Consider the following 15,820-nt stretch of genomic DNA (forward strand, 5'->3'; position numbering starts at 1 on the left):
GTCTGTCTCTCTCTCTCTCTCTCTCTCTCTCTCTCGTCTTTCTCTTTCTCTCTCTGTCCTTCTCTCCCCCCTCCCCTTTTCTTCCCCTCTCCTTCCTCCTCTCTTTCTCTCTCTCTATGTCTATTTTTGTGTCTATCTGTCTATCTGTCTCTCCCTCTTCCTCTCCCTCTCTCTCTCTCTCTCTCTCTCTCTCTCCCCATTTCCCTCCTCCTTCAATCTTCCTTACCCAGTGAGTCCCCAGGATTCTCCCCCTCACCAGCCCCATGCTGTTTCAGAGGGAGGCTTGGGGATGACCCTGACAGAATCTCTCAATCAGTTCTCTGTCCTCCTCAGAGCCATCACGCTGGATAACACCCTAGTCATTCTGTCAACTGTGGCTCCTGACGCTGGCCGGTACTACGTGCAGGCCGTTAATGACAAGAACGGGGATAACAAGACCAGCCAGCCCATCACTCTCACCGTGGAAAGTAAGCACAAGGCTCGGGCACTGATGAAAGAGTGGGCCATTCAATCTTCAGGAAAGAGCTGGGGAGGGGGAGTTAATTGGGGAAAATGTGAACTGCAGAGAAGTGTATTCATTTGGTGTACGGGGGTCATGGGGAAGCAGGAAGAGGCCCACCTCCAGAGCAGGAAGGGATAGGTGAGGGGCCAGATTTGAACTCAGGAAAATGAGTCTACCGGACTTCATGCCTGGCATTCTTATCCACTGAGCCACCTAGCTGCTCTGTGTATGTGTATGTACATGTATGTACATATAGTATAAATGTATATACATTTTCTCCCCTCTGTGATTATTATTATTGATTTTTCTATCAAGGTTTCTTGGGAAGCACAAGTTATTCTAATGTGGCAAAGGTATTTAAAATCTGTCAACCCTAAGGAGGACATAGTAAAGTCTTTGATCAGGGCTTCTTTCTATCTATTCAATGAAATTTTGTTTTGAATTTTTTTAACCCTTGCCTTCTGTTTGTATTGGTTCCCAAGCAGAAGAGTGGTAAGGGCTAGGCAATGGGGGTTACGTGACTTGCCCAGAGTCACACAGCTAGGAAGTGTTTGAGTCCATATTTTAACCCAGGACCTTTCTATCTCTAAGCCTGGTTCTCGATCCACTAAGCCACCTAGCTGCCACCTGAGTTTGGGATTTCTACAGAGCATCCAGTCCAATAGGTAATTCAAAGTTCAAGAGAGAAACTAGGGACACACAGATAGGTCTAAGAGCCAAACTTCATAGAAATAACTAAATCCATGTTGAGCTCTCTGAGAGATTGTAGAGAGAGAAGAGAATAAGGCCAGTACAGGGGACATGGCATGGGTGATGATCCAGAAAAAGAGACTAAAGGTAGAAAGGTAGAAAGTCACACAGGTGGAGGACTAAGTATGGACAGGACCATTAAGAGTAGAGAGATCACCAAAGATCAGAGCATTCCAAGAGCAGAGGGCATAACAGCATCAAATGCTGAAGAAAAATTGAGAAGGGTGAAAACTGAGAAAAGCCAGGGATACGCCAATTTGAACCCTCAAGCTAACTGTAGGAACATTTATATCTCAGAAACTGGCAAACAAGGTAGGGCTTGATTTATTGTTTTGTTGATTGTCTTAAGACAGTGGAGAAGAAAATGGTAATAGTGGAAATTAAACTTAAAAGTGTGTCTTGTGTCCTTTTCTTCCCCAGAGAGCTAGTTGCTAAATATTTACCAGCACATTCCTGAGAAAAGGCCATCAGAATTGGCAAATAAGAAATCATTAGTAATTTTGGAGAGAGCAGATTCATTTGTAAGATGAGGTCACAAGCCAAACTATAGAGGGTTGATTAGTAAGTGAGAGGAACTGAAGGAAAGAAATGTAGACAGATTCTTTAAGGAGTTTGCTGGGGAAAGAGGCATATAAGACAATAGCTAGTAAGAATAGAAGAATCTGGTGAAGGACTTTTTTTTTAAAGAACGGGAAAGACGAAAGTGTTTTTAGATGGCAGGGAAGGAGACAGTAGATGAGGAGAAATTAAAAATTAGAAAGAGAACAGTGAAAAAAGTGGGAAACTGCAAGTGGATGGGATCAAAGGTTCATGTTGAGGGGCCTTGGTAAGGAGAAAGCCTTCCTCTTCATCAGGGACTCAAGTAAATGAGGAGATAATGGGAGATCATATCAAGGAGCTGTTTGAAAAGGAGAAAAAGAGAGAGCTCATGGCCAATCACCTCTGTTTCCTCAATAAAGTATGAGTCAAGATCCTCAGCTAAGAGATTTAGGGAAAGGGGTGTTATAAGAGACTTCAAGATAGGAAAGAAGTTTGGTCAATGGGCTAGAGATTCAATTAGGTAAGATTTCAAAGGTTTCTTTGCTCTAGCGAGGGCACAGTTGAGATTAGATAATATAAAATGGTAGTGGACCTTATCAACACGGTTGTATGACTTCCTCCAGCTCTGTTCAGCAGCATGTGAAGAGGAGGGGAGGTAAATTGTAGGAGTGATCCAAGGTGGTTTACAAAAAGATGTGTAGCAATAGGTCAAGAGAGAGGCTGATTTGAGAGCAAAATATAGTATAGAGTTGAAAAGGTTAACTAAAGGGTTTTCTGGGATTTGCAAAGGTCAAGATTTGGAGGAGAATTATCCAGAGGATGGTGATGTCTTGAGAAAGGACTGATTGGAAGGATTAGAAGTTGTGGTGAAGATAAAGAATAAATTTAGAAAGAATAAAGAATAAGGAAAGGTTGACTCATAGGAGATAGCAATAGGATAAAAAAAAATGTCAGTTCTTGACCATAAAAATGGAACACTTGTACATGATGGAAAGCCCAAAGGGTACTGCTATCCCTGCGAGGAGCTGAGGTGAAATAAAAGAGTGAGTTGTAGGATTTGAGCAAATTGACCAACTGGAAAATTAGGGTGCTTGAGGGAACACCAGTATGTATGTTGAAATATGGTATAAGGGCAAGAGTTATGGTGGAGAGGGTGAATGTGGATTTGGCACTGAAGTCATTGGTAAAGGAAAGAATGACCTGGCTGTCAGTAGATAATATCTACCAAGATCAGGTTTGGGTGACCAATATGGATATAGTGAACTTCAAAAGAGAGAAAGCAGAGGGAGAGTCTAGAAATGAGAGTGGAGAACAGGAAGCATTCTGACTCCCCCTTTGAGATCAGTTTATCAGGGGCTATGAGAAAAGAAAGATACAGCCATTACTGGAATGGCAATCCAGGGAGATCAGTATCCTCTTGGATGGTTCCACATCTCTCTGAGCTCAGTAAGATGGAAAGAGAATGAGAAGAAGACATCTATGGAAGGAAATTTGTTAATTATTGACTAGAAGACATACATACAGGACACAATGGAAGGGGCAAGCAGATCTAGAGTGGGACCTTGGAGTTGTAGGATTGAGGTGGGTGAGATAAGGGAAAGTCAGGGCAGGGGAAAAAAATCACTCTTATGCAGCTAGAAAATAGACAACATTGGGAGTAGAAGATTGCTAGTTAGTGGGGGATGAATCAGGGGCAGAGTATCAGTAAACTGGGAACAGTTCTACTGATAATGGCAGATAAACAGAATGTTCCAAATCACAGTTCAACTTAGAATGTTCATGGATTCAGCACAGTTGCTGTCTCCATGCATCTTGTCACAAAAATCCTATCTGGTCTGATTGTGTCCAATTCCATCTACCGATGGGTAAGACTAGTGGAGCTCTAGATGCTGCAGTCATGGTACATATGGGGTAGGGGATCAGTGGACATAGGTTCTAATCCTGGCTCTACAAATCAATGTCAATTGGACAAATCACTTTGCCTTTCTAGGCTTGGGTCTCTGTATAAAATAAGAGAACTGAACTTGATGCCCTCTAAGATTCTTTACTGTTCTAAATCCCTGAATGAATAGCTTTTGGAATCTTTAGTCAGGGTCCTCTCTGAATCATCCTTTAGTCCTGGATCTCCTCATTGACCATGAGTCTTGCTCATTGGTTCAATAGAATCAACATTATTCATTTTACTTTTTGTAATATTCTTTATCTCTTGTTTGGTCATAAATTCTTCCTTTCTCCATAGATCTGCCAGGTAAACTATTCTATGTTCCCCTAATTTACTTATAATATCCCTTTTTATGTTGAAATCATATACCCATTTTGGTCTTATCTTGGTATAGGGTGTGAGATATTGATCGAAACCTAATTTCTGCCACACTGTTTTCCAATTTTCCCTGCAGTTTTTGTCAAATAGTGAGTTCTTATCCCAAAAGCTGGAACTCTGGGTTTATCAAACATTTGATTACTGAAGTCATTACCCATAATCTGTTCCACTGATCCACCCTTCTATTTCTAGGCCAGTATCAGATTAGTTTGATGATTACTACTTTATAGTACAGTTTGAGATATGGTACTGCTAAGTCTTGCTTATTGGGAAAATGATGAGCAACTGAGGCTTGGAGAGAGGAATTCACTCTCTTCCTGGAATAGTAAGAATCTAGGAGAGCAGGTGAGAAACAGTGGAAATGGGTTAAAGGGAAATTAGGAATTAAACCATGAGTCAAAGAAGCATGTAAGACTCCTGGGATGGTCCTACTTGGACCTTTTTCTTATCTATCCAGGAATAGATGATCCAGGGCCTCTGACAATATGAGAATAGTATTCTATTTCTAGTGCCTAGAAAGAAGTGGTTGACTCAAGAACCAGGCCCAGGAAAAGGTCAGAAGGAATCACTGAGTGAATTTGATATAAGCAGAACTCTTCTTTCTAGTATCAGAGCAGCTGCAAGCTGGAAAAGCCAGATGTTCACTTCTCTCCACATCTGCACAGCTCCTGCTTAGAAAAGCAAGCCTCATTAATCATCCATGGTTAGACTGAGATTCTCGATAATACCAAGATAAGGTGCAATGCCAGTTTTTTCTACATTCCTGGCTATCCCACATCTGGTTTCCATATTCTCTCAAACCAGGAGAAACATAAGAGATAGCATAAGGATGCCGGACTCTGCAGTCCATGACCTTTCCAAGTTCCCATAGGAACTCCTCATTATCTCAAAACCTACTTGCTTTTCCTGACTCAAAGTTCCTTGGAATCCAAACCAATCCTCCCAAGAAAAGATGTCATAGAGGCAAAAGAATCACAACATCTCAAAATTAGAAGGGATCCTGGGGCCTGAGTAGTTCTACTGGTGCCCAAACCCAAATAAATCCATATAGTCTAGCATTTTTTTAAAAAATAGAAATTATAACATTTTGCAGCTAGAAGAAACTTTGGAAATCATCTCATTCCGGCAATGTTGACACTCTCTTCTTTCTGTTCTCCTTCTTGCCACCAAAGAAGGAAATGTGATCTTTTTTGTCTAATCATTGCTGGGGCAGTGATAGAATGTTGATTTCCTACCTTCATGGATTTGAGCTGAACTTCCTTAATAAGCAGAGTAAAGTTTTAACCATCTGAAGGAAATGCCATTTTTCCCTTGACTTTCCCCTGGTCATAAAATCATTTCGACTCTTACCTGTCATGGAGCAAGAGCAAAACACAAATGAGAAGATGCCAACGTGTAGACCCTAATGCACTGACTTAACCTACATCCTAATCTTATATGTCTTTGCTGACCCTGGATAAGAGTGAAAGGAAGAGAGTGAACCCACCCATGGTGCCTTCAGTTCTTCAATCCCTGGGTGGCATCAGAGTCTACTTTTCACAGCAAATTAAACAGCTCTACCCTCCCACCCAAATATAGATGGAATGGAGGTATTCCCAGCTCAGCTGTCACAGGCAACTTTGTCCCAAGAGGGAAGCAATCATCACAATTTCTCTCTGCTCTGTCTTTCCTCCCCTGAGCCCTCCAATAACTCAAAGGAGGCGGGAGAACCCCCCCTAAAGCCCACACCCCCAACTGACAGGCATAAGGATAAGGCAGGCATTCCTATTGTAACTTGCAAACCAGATTTCTCTGTTTTCCTAGTTCCAAGCGCCCTTTGCCTCCTTCTCCCACTCAGTGATTTGTGTTGAATCGAGAGCAGAATCAGCCGATATTTTTTTTAGCTAATTTCTCCTCCCACGAATGACTACACTTCAAAACCCGTTCCTGTCACTGACAGAAATCCTCCAGACTGCCTGCCAATTTACAAGGAGCAATCGTTGCTTTTCCCACTACCAACTCTGTCTCTCTCCTTGCCATCTCTCTTTCTCCCCCTGTATCCTTTCCCTCTTCCCCTTCGTCTTCCACCTCTCTTTTCCAGTCCCTCTAACTCAATTTTCCCTTCTGTTCAGAGTCGCTGCAGTAGCCCATGGTGGCCAGTCCACTCCCTATCTGACCATTGGCCTTCTTGCATGGTGATAACACAGAATGTCACCAGTTCCTGGAAAAGCAGCCCAGTATGGCCTGTTTTCCTGGGATTTTGTCTATTTCACTGAGTAGAGCGTATCCAAGTGGGCTTCTGCTAGATAATGATAAGAGTGTGTATGCAGATTCATTATATGCATAATTCCATGGCCCCGGCTGTCTAGTCCTCACCGAAGCCCTGGGCTTCCACAGATCTGACGTTCTTAGCCTGACCCTGTGTGGACTTATCCGTGGCTGAGATTTCAGACCCATCACCTCACACATACCCCCACCCCAGCCAGTCCTGGTTGGCTCAGGGCCAACTTTAATTTGCAGTAAATCTCTGAGGCCCCAGCTTGTGCTGACTTCACAATCCCAACTGCAGGAGAAATTTATCTGGGCACTTTTGCCCATGTCACTGCTGCTGGCAGGGCCTGGGTTATCATGACACACTCCCCAGCCTTCTAACTCTTTTCTGCCAAAGACCAGGAGGCTTCAGTGAAATCCTAAATGAGTTCTGAGCTAGAGAAGCCAAGGATCCGGGTGAGCTACGGTCATGTGCTCAGTCCCTCTGACTTGGTCCACATTTAGGGTTCTGAGTTTGACAGGTAAATGATAATCGCTCATTTAGTAGTTGAAGGCTTACAAAGTACATTCCTCAGAACAATCCTATGAGAAAGTTAGTGCACGCGTTCTCATCCTTATTTTATACACAAGGAAACTGAGGTAGAAAGAAATTTAATAACTCGTCCAAGGCTATGTGGCTGATAATTGTCTGAATCAGGGGTCCAACCTGATTTCCCAATCCCAGATGGGTTTGGGGCTGCCAAAGGGCAGTCTGGTGATGTTTCTGGACCTCTTCTCAGAATAATGTTTGTAAATGCATAAAATAAAAAACAGAGGCTTACGAAGGGGACCAATGATACCTAGAGTTATTAAATGGTACATGTAAATCCCAGTGGACTTAGGCTTTGGCTATGAGGGGATGGGAGAGTTTGGGGGAGAGGGAAAGAACATGAATCATGGAACCATATGAAAATATTCAAATTTAAAAATTAAAAAAAAGTTATTAAAAGATTTAAAAAACAGGTTAAAAACCCCCATACCACACTATACAATCTCTGTTTTTCTCCTCTCTGGATTTCTTATACCACCACTTCTTGTTCCGTCTCATGTGGCCTTTTAAAGAGTGCAGTGGATATTCAGTTCACTAAACATTTGTTGAATTGAATAGCTTTTTGAGTAGATATGCACCCATAGAGTATTTTGAACTTGGGCTGGCTTTTCTGAGGGCCTGGCTGCCAAGAAGAGCAAGCAAGCCATACATATTGCTATTTAAGTAAACACCTTATCATATCATATCATATATCATATGATATAATGTGCTACATGATATGATATACTATATAAGAAATATAATTCAATATAACATAAGATAATGTAAGAGTATAATATAGTATAATATGGTATAAGTTGTATTTATAATATATTATGTTTGTAATATAGCACATATTATGTTTATAATGTATTTTTAAATTAAATGTAATAATAAATATTTATATATCATCTTGTTTATAATATATGTTCTATTATATACCATGTTATGTGTATAATATATTATAACATGGTATATTCATATGTTGTTAATAATGTAATAACATTTAAATTTAAACATAATATACTATGATATAGCTTTATATAATGTTTTATAATAATATATTACATTATAATGTATATTATATAATATTATTTTAATATAATACGGGCAAAGAAGAGACTATAAAGTGTCCTAAGATAATTTCAAAAGAGAGAGATTGAAGATTGAAGTTAAATACTTTTATCTGAGTAAATCATGAAAGGCTTTATGGAAGAAGTGAGTTTTGAACTGAACTTTAAAGATTTCAGTAGGCCTAAAGGAGGAGGAGGGAGTTTGCTCTAGGCATGAGAGATAGTGTGCACTTACATAGAGAAGTCAGAGAGGGGCAAGATGAGATTGAGGGGTAGTTAGTCTTCCAGCATGACTGGAATGCAGTATGTGTGGGATAAGTTCATGAGAAATAAGGCTGAAAAAGATTTCAAATGTTACAGTAAGGAATCTACATTTTATTTCAGAGGACCTTAGCCTCATTTTCTTTGTACCCCTTCTACTCAGTCATTTTGCAGGCATGTGCAACTCTTTGTGACCCCATTTGGGTTTTTTTTTGGCAATGATACTGGAGTGGTTTGCCATTTCCTTCTCCAGCTTATTTTACAAATGAGGAAACTGAGGGAAATAGGGATAAGTGACTTGCCGAAAGTCACACAGCTAGTGTCTGAGGCCAGATTTGAGCTCGTGAAGATGAGTCTTCCTAACTTCAGGGCCAGCTTCTATCCCCAAAAGCAACTAGTGGTCACATGGTACCTTGCACATAGTCAGCATTTCAAAGATACTTGTCATATTGAACAAATTCACACCATTTGAGTCCTCAAACAGGTCAGTTGGCTTTACCCAGGGAAAAGTTATTTTCTAAAATTAAACTGTGTCATTATCCTCGGGCCAAATGTCTCAAAAATACATTAATTCTGTTCATAAGGAAAAAGAAATAGAAGGGAGAAATTATTCTGAGCAGCCTTTCCCCAGTGCAGGGAAACATGTTGTAATAACATTTAGTCAGGGCTTTTATCTCTGAATTTCTTGCATATTCAATCTCTCTCTTTCCACTGACTTTTTTTCCTTCAGCATATAATCATTCAGTGATTTATTAAGCACCTGCAACATGCCAGGCACAGTACCAGGTCCTGGTACAGACAGAAGGGAAGCAGCCCCTGCTCTCAAGGAGCTTACCTTCTAAAGGAGAATACAGCATCCATGAGTATTCAAAAGCAGCTAAAGGAAAGCATTACTTATGTAGGACGTTCTGTCTGAGCTGAGCTTTGAAAGAAAGGAAGAGCACCTAAAAGGCAGAGATGGGGAGGAAAGGCATTCCAGGCATGGCGTATAGGGCCAAAGGGGGAAAAAAAAAGACATTGACATTCAAGATAGAATGTTGCATATAAGGAACCCCAGGAAGGGCAGTTTGCCTTGTGGCATGAAGAAAGAACAAAAGAGAACATCATAGAAATAGAAAAGTAAGTTTAAACCAGATTTTTAATTAATTTGGAGCCAAGTTGGCTTAAATGTCAAACAGAAGAATATATTGATTCAACAGGTAATAGAAATTCATTCGAGTTTATTGAGCAGGGGAGTGGCATGATAAGACCTGTGCTTTAATAATATCACTTTGTCAGCTGCTTAGAGGATGGACTGGAGAGTATATAAGCATATTCCATTCCTCTATTCCTTTTATGAAAAACTCTTACTCTGTTTTAGTAACAACTCTAACACAAAGGAGCAGTAAGGGATAATAAGCAAATGAAGCTAAGTGACTTACCCAGGGTCATCCAGCTAGTAGGTGTGTAAGACCAGATTTAAGCACTCCATCCACCATGATACCTAGCTGCCCCTATTCACTTATTCTTAAAAAAAACAAAACAAAAAAAAAAAAAACCTTCCCCTTGATCCTGCTATCCCCATGTCCTCCCTAACATCTATTTCTCTCCTTTTTCTCAGCAGTAATTGATATTCACTGCCTTTGCTTCCTCACAACCCATTTTCTTGACATCTAGATTTTACCCCTACAATTGTTCAGTTGTTTTTCAATCATGTGTGACTCGTTGGGGTTTTCTTGGCAAAGATACTGGAGTGGTTTGCCATTTCTTTCTCCAGCTCATTTCACAGATGTGAAAACTGAGGACAATAGGGTGAATTGACCGAGACTAGATCTGAGTTCAGATTTGAACCCAAGACCTCCCACCTTCAGGCTGAACCACTTACCTATTCCCTCTATTGCTGTCATATAACTATTCGTTCCAAGGTCAACAGGGACCTTCTAAATGCCTAATCAAAAAACCTTTTTTTATCTTCATTTTCCTTGACTTCTCTACATTCAGTGTTTCCCAGTGCCCCACCACCCCTTCTCTAAATGTTCTTCTGCCTTTGCTTTCTCCTACTTTTCTTCTTCGACTGTGTCTTGTTTTTCTCCTTCATTAGGTCTACTTTTTCTTCTCCCCCTAACTGTGTTTTTTAGTCCAATCCTTGACCCTCTGCTTTTTTCCTATAAATTCTCTTTCCCTCTTTGGTCTCACTTTCTCTCACGGCTCCAGCCATCACGTCTATATGAATAACTCTCAAATCTGTGTCTGCATCTGTAATCTCCCTCACAAACTGTAGTCCCACATCTCTAACCATCAGCCAGACAGACACGTCTGCTTTGATGTTTGCATCAAATTCACAATAACTAAAAGAAAGTTCTTAATCTTTGTCTCCAAAAGGCCTCCCCCTCTGAACTTTTTGTTTCTCTCAGTGGTACCAATAAGTGAAAAACTGCTTAGATTGGGAAAGGGGAAAGTCAGAGACTGTCAACAAACCAATGATTCTTCCTTGTATAATGGCTCTCCTTTCTATCCTTTCCACTCCATAACAACCTAGACCAGGTTCTTGTTCTTTTTTGCCTGGACTATTGCAAAAACCCCAACTAGTTTCTCTACTTTCATTCATTTCTCTCTCCAGTCTGTGCTCACACAACAGCCAGATTCCTGGTCTCAAAAACCTGCTCTGGTCATGTTGCTTCCCATCCCTTTTTCCACTCAATACCCCTCCCTTCCCTTCCTCCTCCTCAACCCACCATGTCCTGTGGAATAAAGTCTAAATATTTTGTGCCTTCTGAAATCCTACCTAAACAGCTCTATGTGCAGCCTTTTCTTTTTCTTGCGGTTGTTGTCGTTGAGTCGTTTCAGTTGTGTCCGACAATCCGTGACCCCATTTGAGATTTTCTTGGCAAAGATACTGGAATGACTTGCCATTTCCTTCTCTGGCTCATTTTAAAAAATAAATAAATAAACAAACCCTTATCTTCTGTCCTCCAAATCAATATCGGTTCAAAGGCAGACAACTGTTCTTGAGCTCATTTTACAGATTGAGGAACCTAGGTAAAAAGGGTTAAGTTGACCTGCCCAGGGTCAGATACAAATTCAGGCCATCCTGATTTTAAATCTAGCACCTCTATCTAGGTGCCTTCTACTCCTGTATAAACCTTCAATGTTCTTCCTCTTTCCCACCGTGTCCTGTGGAATAAAATCTAAACACTTTATGCTGGCATTTAAGACCCTTTGAAATCTTGCCTGACCCTGTATGCACCATATGTTCTTCCTCTGCTGCTCTATAGAAGAAAGCCAGCATTAGAGAGTCATTGTGGTATAAAGCAAAAGCATAGGACTTGGAGTTGAGAGAAATGCAAGTTCAAATCTCACTTTTGCCACTAGTATAATATGACTTAATAAGTCCTTTTTTTTTTTTTTAAAACCCTTACCTTCCTTCTTAGAATCAATACTAGGCAATGGGGGTTAAGTGACTTGCCCAGGATCACACAGCTAGGAAGTGTCTGTGGTCACATTTGAACCCAGGATCTTCCATTTCCAGACCTGGCTCCCCATCCACTAAGCTGCATTTTGCCTCCTGGTAGACTAAGCTCCCTGAGAGTCAGGAGTATTTTTTCCCTGACTTTGTATCCTAGTACTTAACACACTGCCTGGCACATAGTGAGTAATTACTAACTGGGGGTTAGCCCTGACTGACTGAGCACAGGGGATACAATAGAAAAGCAAGCCAGTCCCTATTCTCAAAGAGTTCTTCTAATTTTATTTTATTTTATTTTTTAATTTTTATTTATTCTTATTTAAATTTATTTACTTATTTGGGACTTATTTTCCCCTCAGTGCCAAGGACAGGTCCTTGAAAAATACTGCCCCCTTCCCCTTTATCCCAAACCCAGGAAAAGTTATTTAGGGTGTTTTGAGAGGGGAAATGCTTGATCTCCCCACATTCCAGGAGGCCTATCCATTAACCCCAAATGACAGTGTGTCCCCAGGGCCTCAGACCACTGCTGTTCTCTCCACGTACCCCACAGCCCTGGGGGGGAGTTTTTGTATGCCTTGGGAGTGTGTTGCTCTTATCACTCTTGTGAAAATGTATCCACGGCTCTGTAAAAACAAACATTATGGCCCCAGAGCCCTCCTATAGCAATTGTATTTTTTAATAATGTCTGAGCTAGCCATCTTCTTGCTTCTGTTTACTCCCTTGTTCTATTAGCCGCTGCAGGTTAGACTCTAACGTAGCCCTGTAAGTAATATACAACTTAGAGAACCCTTTTATGGATTCAGCTTTCAGTCTGTTCCCTTTTTACAGCCCCTACATGAGGCTTTTATATTGTTGTAATTATTTTGGTTTATATTCTTCCTTTCTTTTTTCCTGTCATTTTACTCCATTTTTTACATTTTATTCCTGTTCATGAGTTTTCCAGGAAGGCCAAAACATGGGGCCTGACAACCTCTTCAAAGCAGGACAAACGTGTCCAGAATTCCAGGCCATTCAGTCACCAGGGAATGTGACTTATCCTCTGGGGAGACAATCAGATGCCGCCTGTAGACAGCAGTGTAGAAGGAGATGGGTGAGATAGTATTAGCAATTCATTCAACCAACATTAATTAAACAAGTACGATGGTTCAAATCTCACCTCTAGCACTTTAATCCCTGACCTTGAACAAGTTATTTACCTCCCTCAGCCTCAGTTTCCAGATATATAAAATGAGGAAATTAATTTCTGAGCTTCCTTCTAATTCTAGATCTCTACTGCTAGGCTGAATTTGAAGTCAGGAAACCTGACATCACATCCTAATTCTGGACCTTCCTAGCAATGTGACTTTATGATCTATTCCATGGAATGTATTATTCTAGACATTGGAGAGCTATGTAGAGATGAATGACAGCAACCTTTGCCCTCATTTTATTTTCCTCCCTTCCTTCCTTCCTCCCTCCCTCCCTCCCTCCCTTCCTTTCTTCCTTCCCCATGTTTAGATGTTTAGATGCTAAATATCAATTCCAAAGCAGAAAAGTCATTAAGGACTAGGCAATTGGAGTTAAGTGACTTGCCCAGGGTCACACAGCTAGGAAGTGTTTGAGCCCAAATTTGAACCCAGATTCCCCCTGACTCCAAGTCTGGCACTCTATCCACTGAGCTACCTAACTGTCCTGCCTCATGTTCTTTTCACATCTAAGAAGTTAAGTTGTTACCCATTCCTGATGCAGTGCCTGTATCTGGCCATCATTTTCTAGGGATGGAATAAACTCAGTTGGTACAAATAAGATAAAGCTTGAGTTTTATCTTGACTTAGCCACAGCCTTCACCATTTCTTATGTCCTCTTAGTGTAGATGGCAAACCTCACACTCAACCACAGTGATCCTATGTGATCTTATGTGATCACACTACACATACACACTGACTCTCACCATATGCTTTCTCACTGCCAATTTAGGTCTATAATTTGCAGGGGGAGGCGTAGAGTGAGAAGGGAGAGAGAGACAGAGACAGGGAGAGAGGGAGAGAGACAGAGAAGGAGGGAGAGAAAGGGAGAAAAGTCATGTACTCCAAGTAACATGAAGTCCGAAGGATAACAGGTAATAGAATATGGTACTCATTGCCAGGAAGGGCTCAGCAACAACAACAAACAATAACAACTATCATTTAAATAATGCTTTAAGATTTGCAAAGCTCTGTCTATGTTATTGTTCATTTGTTTCAGTTATGTCCAACTCTTCATGACCCTATTTGGGTTTTTCTTAGCAAAGATATTGAAGTTGTTTGCCATTTCCTTCTCTAGCTCATTTTACAGATGAGGAGACTGAGGTAAAAAGGGTGCCTTGCCCAGGATCACAGAGTTAGTAAGTATCTGAGACCAGATTTGAACTCAGGTCTCCCTGATTCCAAGCTGATTGACTCCAGGTCCAACATCCCATCTACTTCACCACCATGCTGCCCATATATATGTTATCTTGTTTGGTAACTGAAAAAAAGGACCCATGGCTTCAACTGCCACTGCTTACACCCTTCCTCTCCCTAATACTTTGTTGATGGATATCCCCTTTCTTCCCATTCCCAGGGATGGTCTATCATGCTCTCATAGGAAGAAGTTTATCATAGAATGTAGAGCAATGGACTTAGGAAGAACTGGGTTGGAAAACTTCCTCAGATACTAACTGTATGATTCTGGGAAAGACATTCAAGGTCTCTGAAGCCAAGTTTCCTCATCTGTAAAAAGAGAATAATAACAGTGGTTATTTCATAGGGTTGTTGGAAAGATCAAATGAGGTAATGTATTTAAAGCATTTTGCAGACATTCGAGTATTATACAAATGTCAACTATTATTATTGTTATTATAGTCTTAAGTCTGTGACCTCAGCTCCCAAGGGCCAGAGACAGATGCAATTTCTAGCCTTTGTCTTGGACTAACTTTTATCTTCTTCCCAGATGTAGGGGGTCCTGCAGATCCAATTGCCCCAACTATCATCATCCCTCCCAAGAATACTAGTGTGGTGGCTGGGACCTCAGAAGTGACCATGGAATGTGTGGCCAATGCCAGGTCAGTAGTCATGCCCTCTATTCCCTCCTTTCCAAACTTAATTATTGACCTTCCTCACTTCCTATGTTCCCCATCATGTTTGACTCCACTGTTCAACTGGACACTCCTGGACTAACGCTAAATTGATTTTTCTTTTCTTTTCCCCTCTTAATCTACTATGACCGCATATCTCTGAATAACCAAGAAGGGACTAGAATCTGAAAGTCCTATAGAAACAGAATGGGGAGAAAGGGCATATAATGGAAAGTGCATCAGACGTGGAGCCAGAAAACTTGAGCTCAGTTTCTAGTTCCAAAACATATTAGATACAACCCAGGGGACTTGCTTGTTGGCTCTGGGAGGGGGGAGGGAAGAGGGGAGGGAAAGAAAATGAATCATGTAAACATGGAAAAATATTTTAAAATAAAAATAAAAAATGAAAAAATTTAATAAAAAAATATACTAGATAATGTGTCCATTGTTCAGTCAATTAACCTCTTTGAGCCTCATTTTCCTCATCAGTAGAGTAAAAATGAAAATATTTCATCATTTAATGAAAAGAGCATTGCATTTGAAGTCAGAGAACCTGCAAATCCAAACTCTGCCAATTACTGTATGACTTCGGGCAAGAGACTTCTCTTGTCCTCAGTTTCTTCATCTATAAGATGACAGAGTTCAATGAAATGACCTTTAGGGTAATCTTCCCATGATGTTCTTATCTCCCAGGTTTTTGTGAGGATCAAATAAGATAAGGTATATAAAATATCATATAAACACCAAAGGCAGTTAAGTGGTTCAGTGGATAGAGAGCCAGGCCTGGAGTCAGGAAGTCCTGGGTTCAAATATGACTTCAGACAATTCCTGGTTATATGATGCTGGGCAAGTCACTTAACCCCATTTGCCTAAACCTTGCTGCTCTTCTGCCTTGGAACCAATAGTATTGATTCTAAGACAGAAGGAAAGGTTTATTTTTCCAAAGGAAGGAAGAAAGGGAGAGAGAGAGAGATAGGAAGAGAGAGAGAGAGAGAGAGAGAGAGAGAGAGAGAGAGAGAGAGAGAGAGAGAGAGAGAG

The 15,820-nt window shown here is 40.8% G+C and overlaps 1 protein-coding gene across 1 annotated transcript in view; it reads left to right on the top strand.

Moving 5' to 3' along the window:
- Positions 1-15,820, top strand: part of LOC123246219 (protein sidekick-2-like) — a 177,993-nt gene that overhangs the window by 19,723 nt on the left and 142,450 nt on the right. The window contains exons 2-3 of the mRNA XM_044675152.1: positions 334-467; positions 14,659-14,847. Of these exons, the coding sequence (XP_044531087.1) occupies positions 334-467; positions 14,659-14,847 (323 nt within the window). The remainder of the gene's footprint in view (positions 1-333; positions 468-14,658; positions 14,848-15,820) is intronic.

The sequence above is a fragment of the Gracilinanus agilis genome, chromosome 4, assembly GCF_016433145.1.
Source record: "Gracilinanus agilis isolate LMUSP501 chromosome 4, AgileGrace, whole genome shotgun sequence".
In the NCBI taxonomy this organism is placed as follows: Eukaryota; Metazoa; Chordata; class Mammalia; order Didelphimorphia; family Didelphidae; genus Gracilinanus; species Gracilinanus agilis.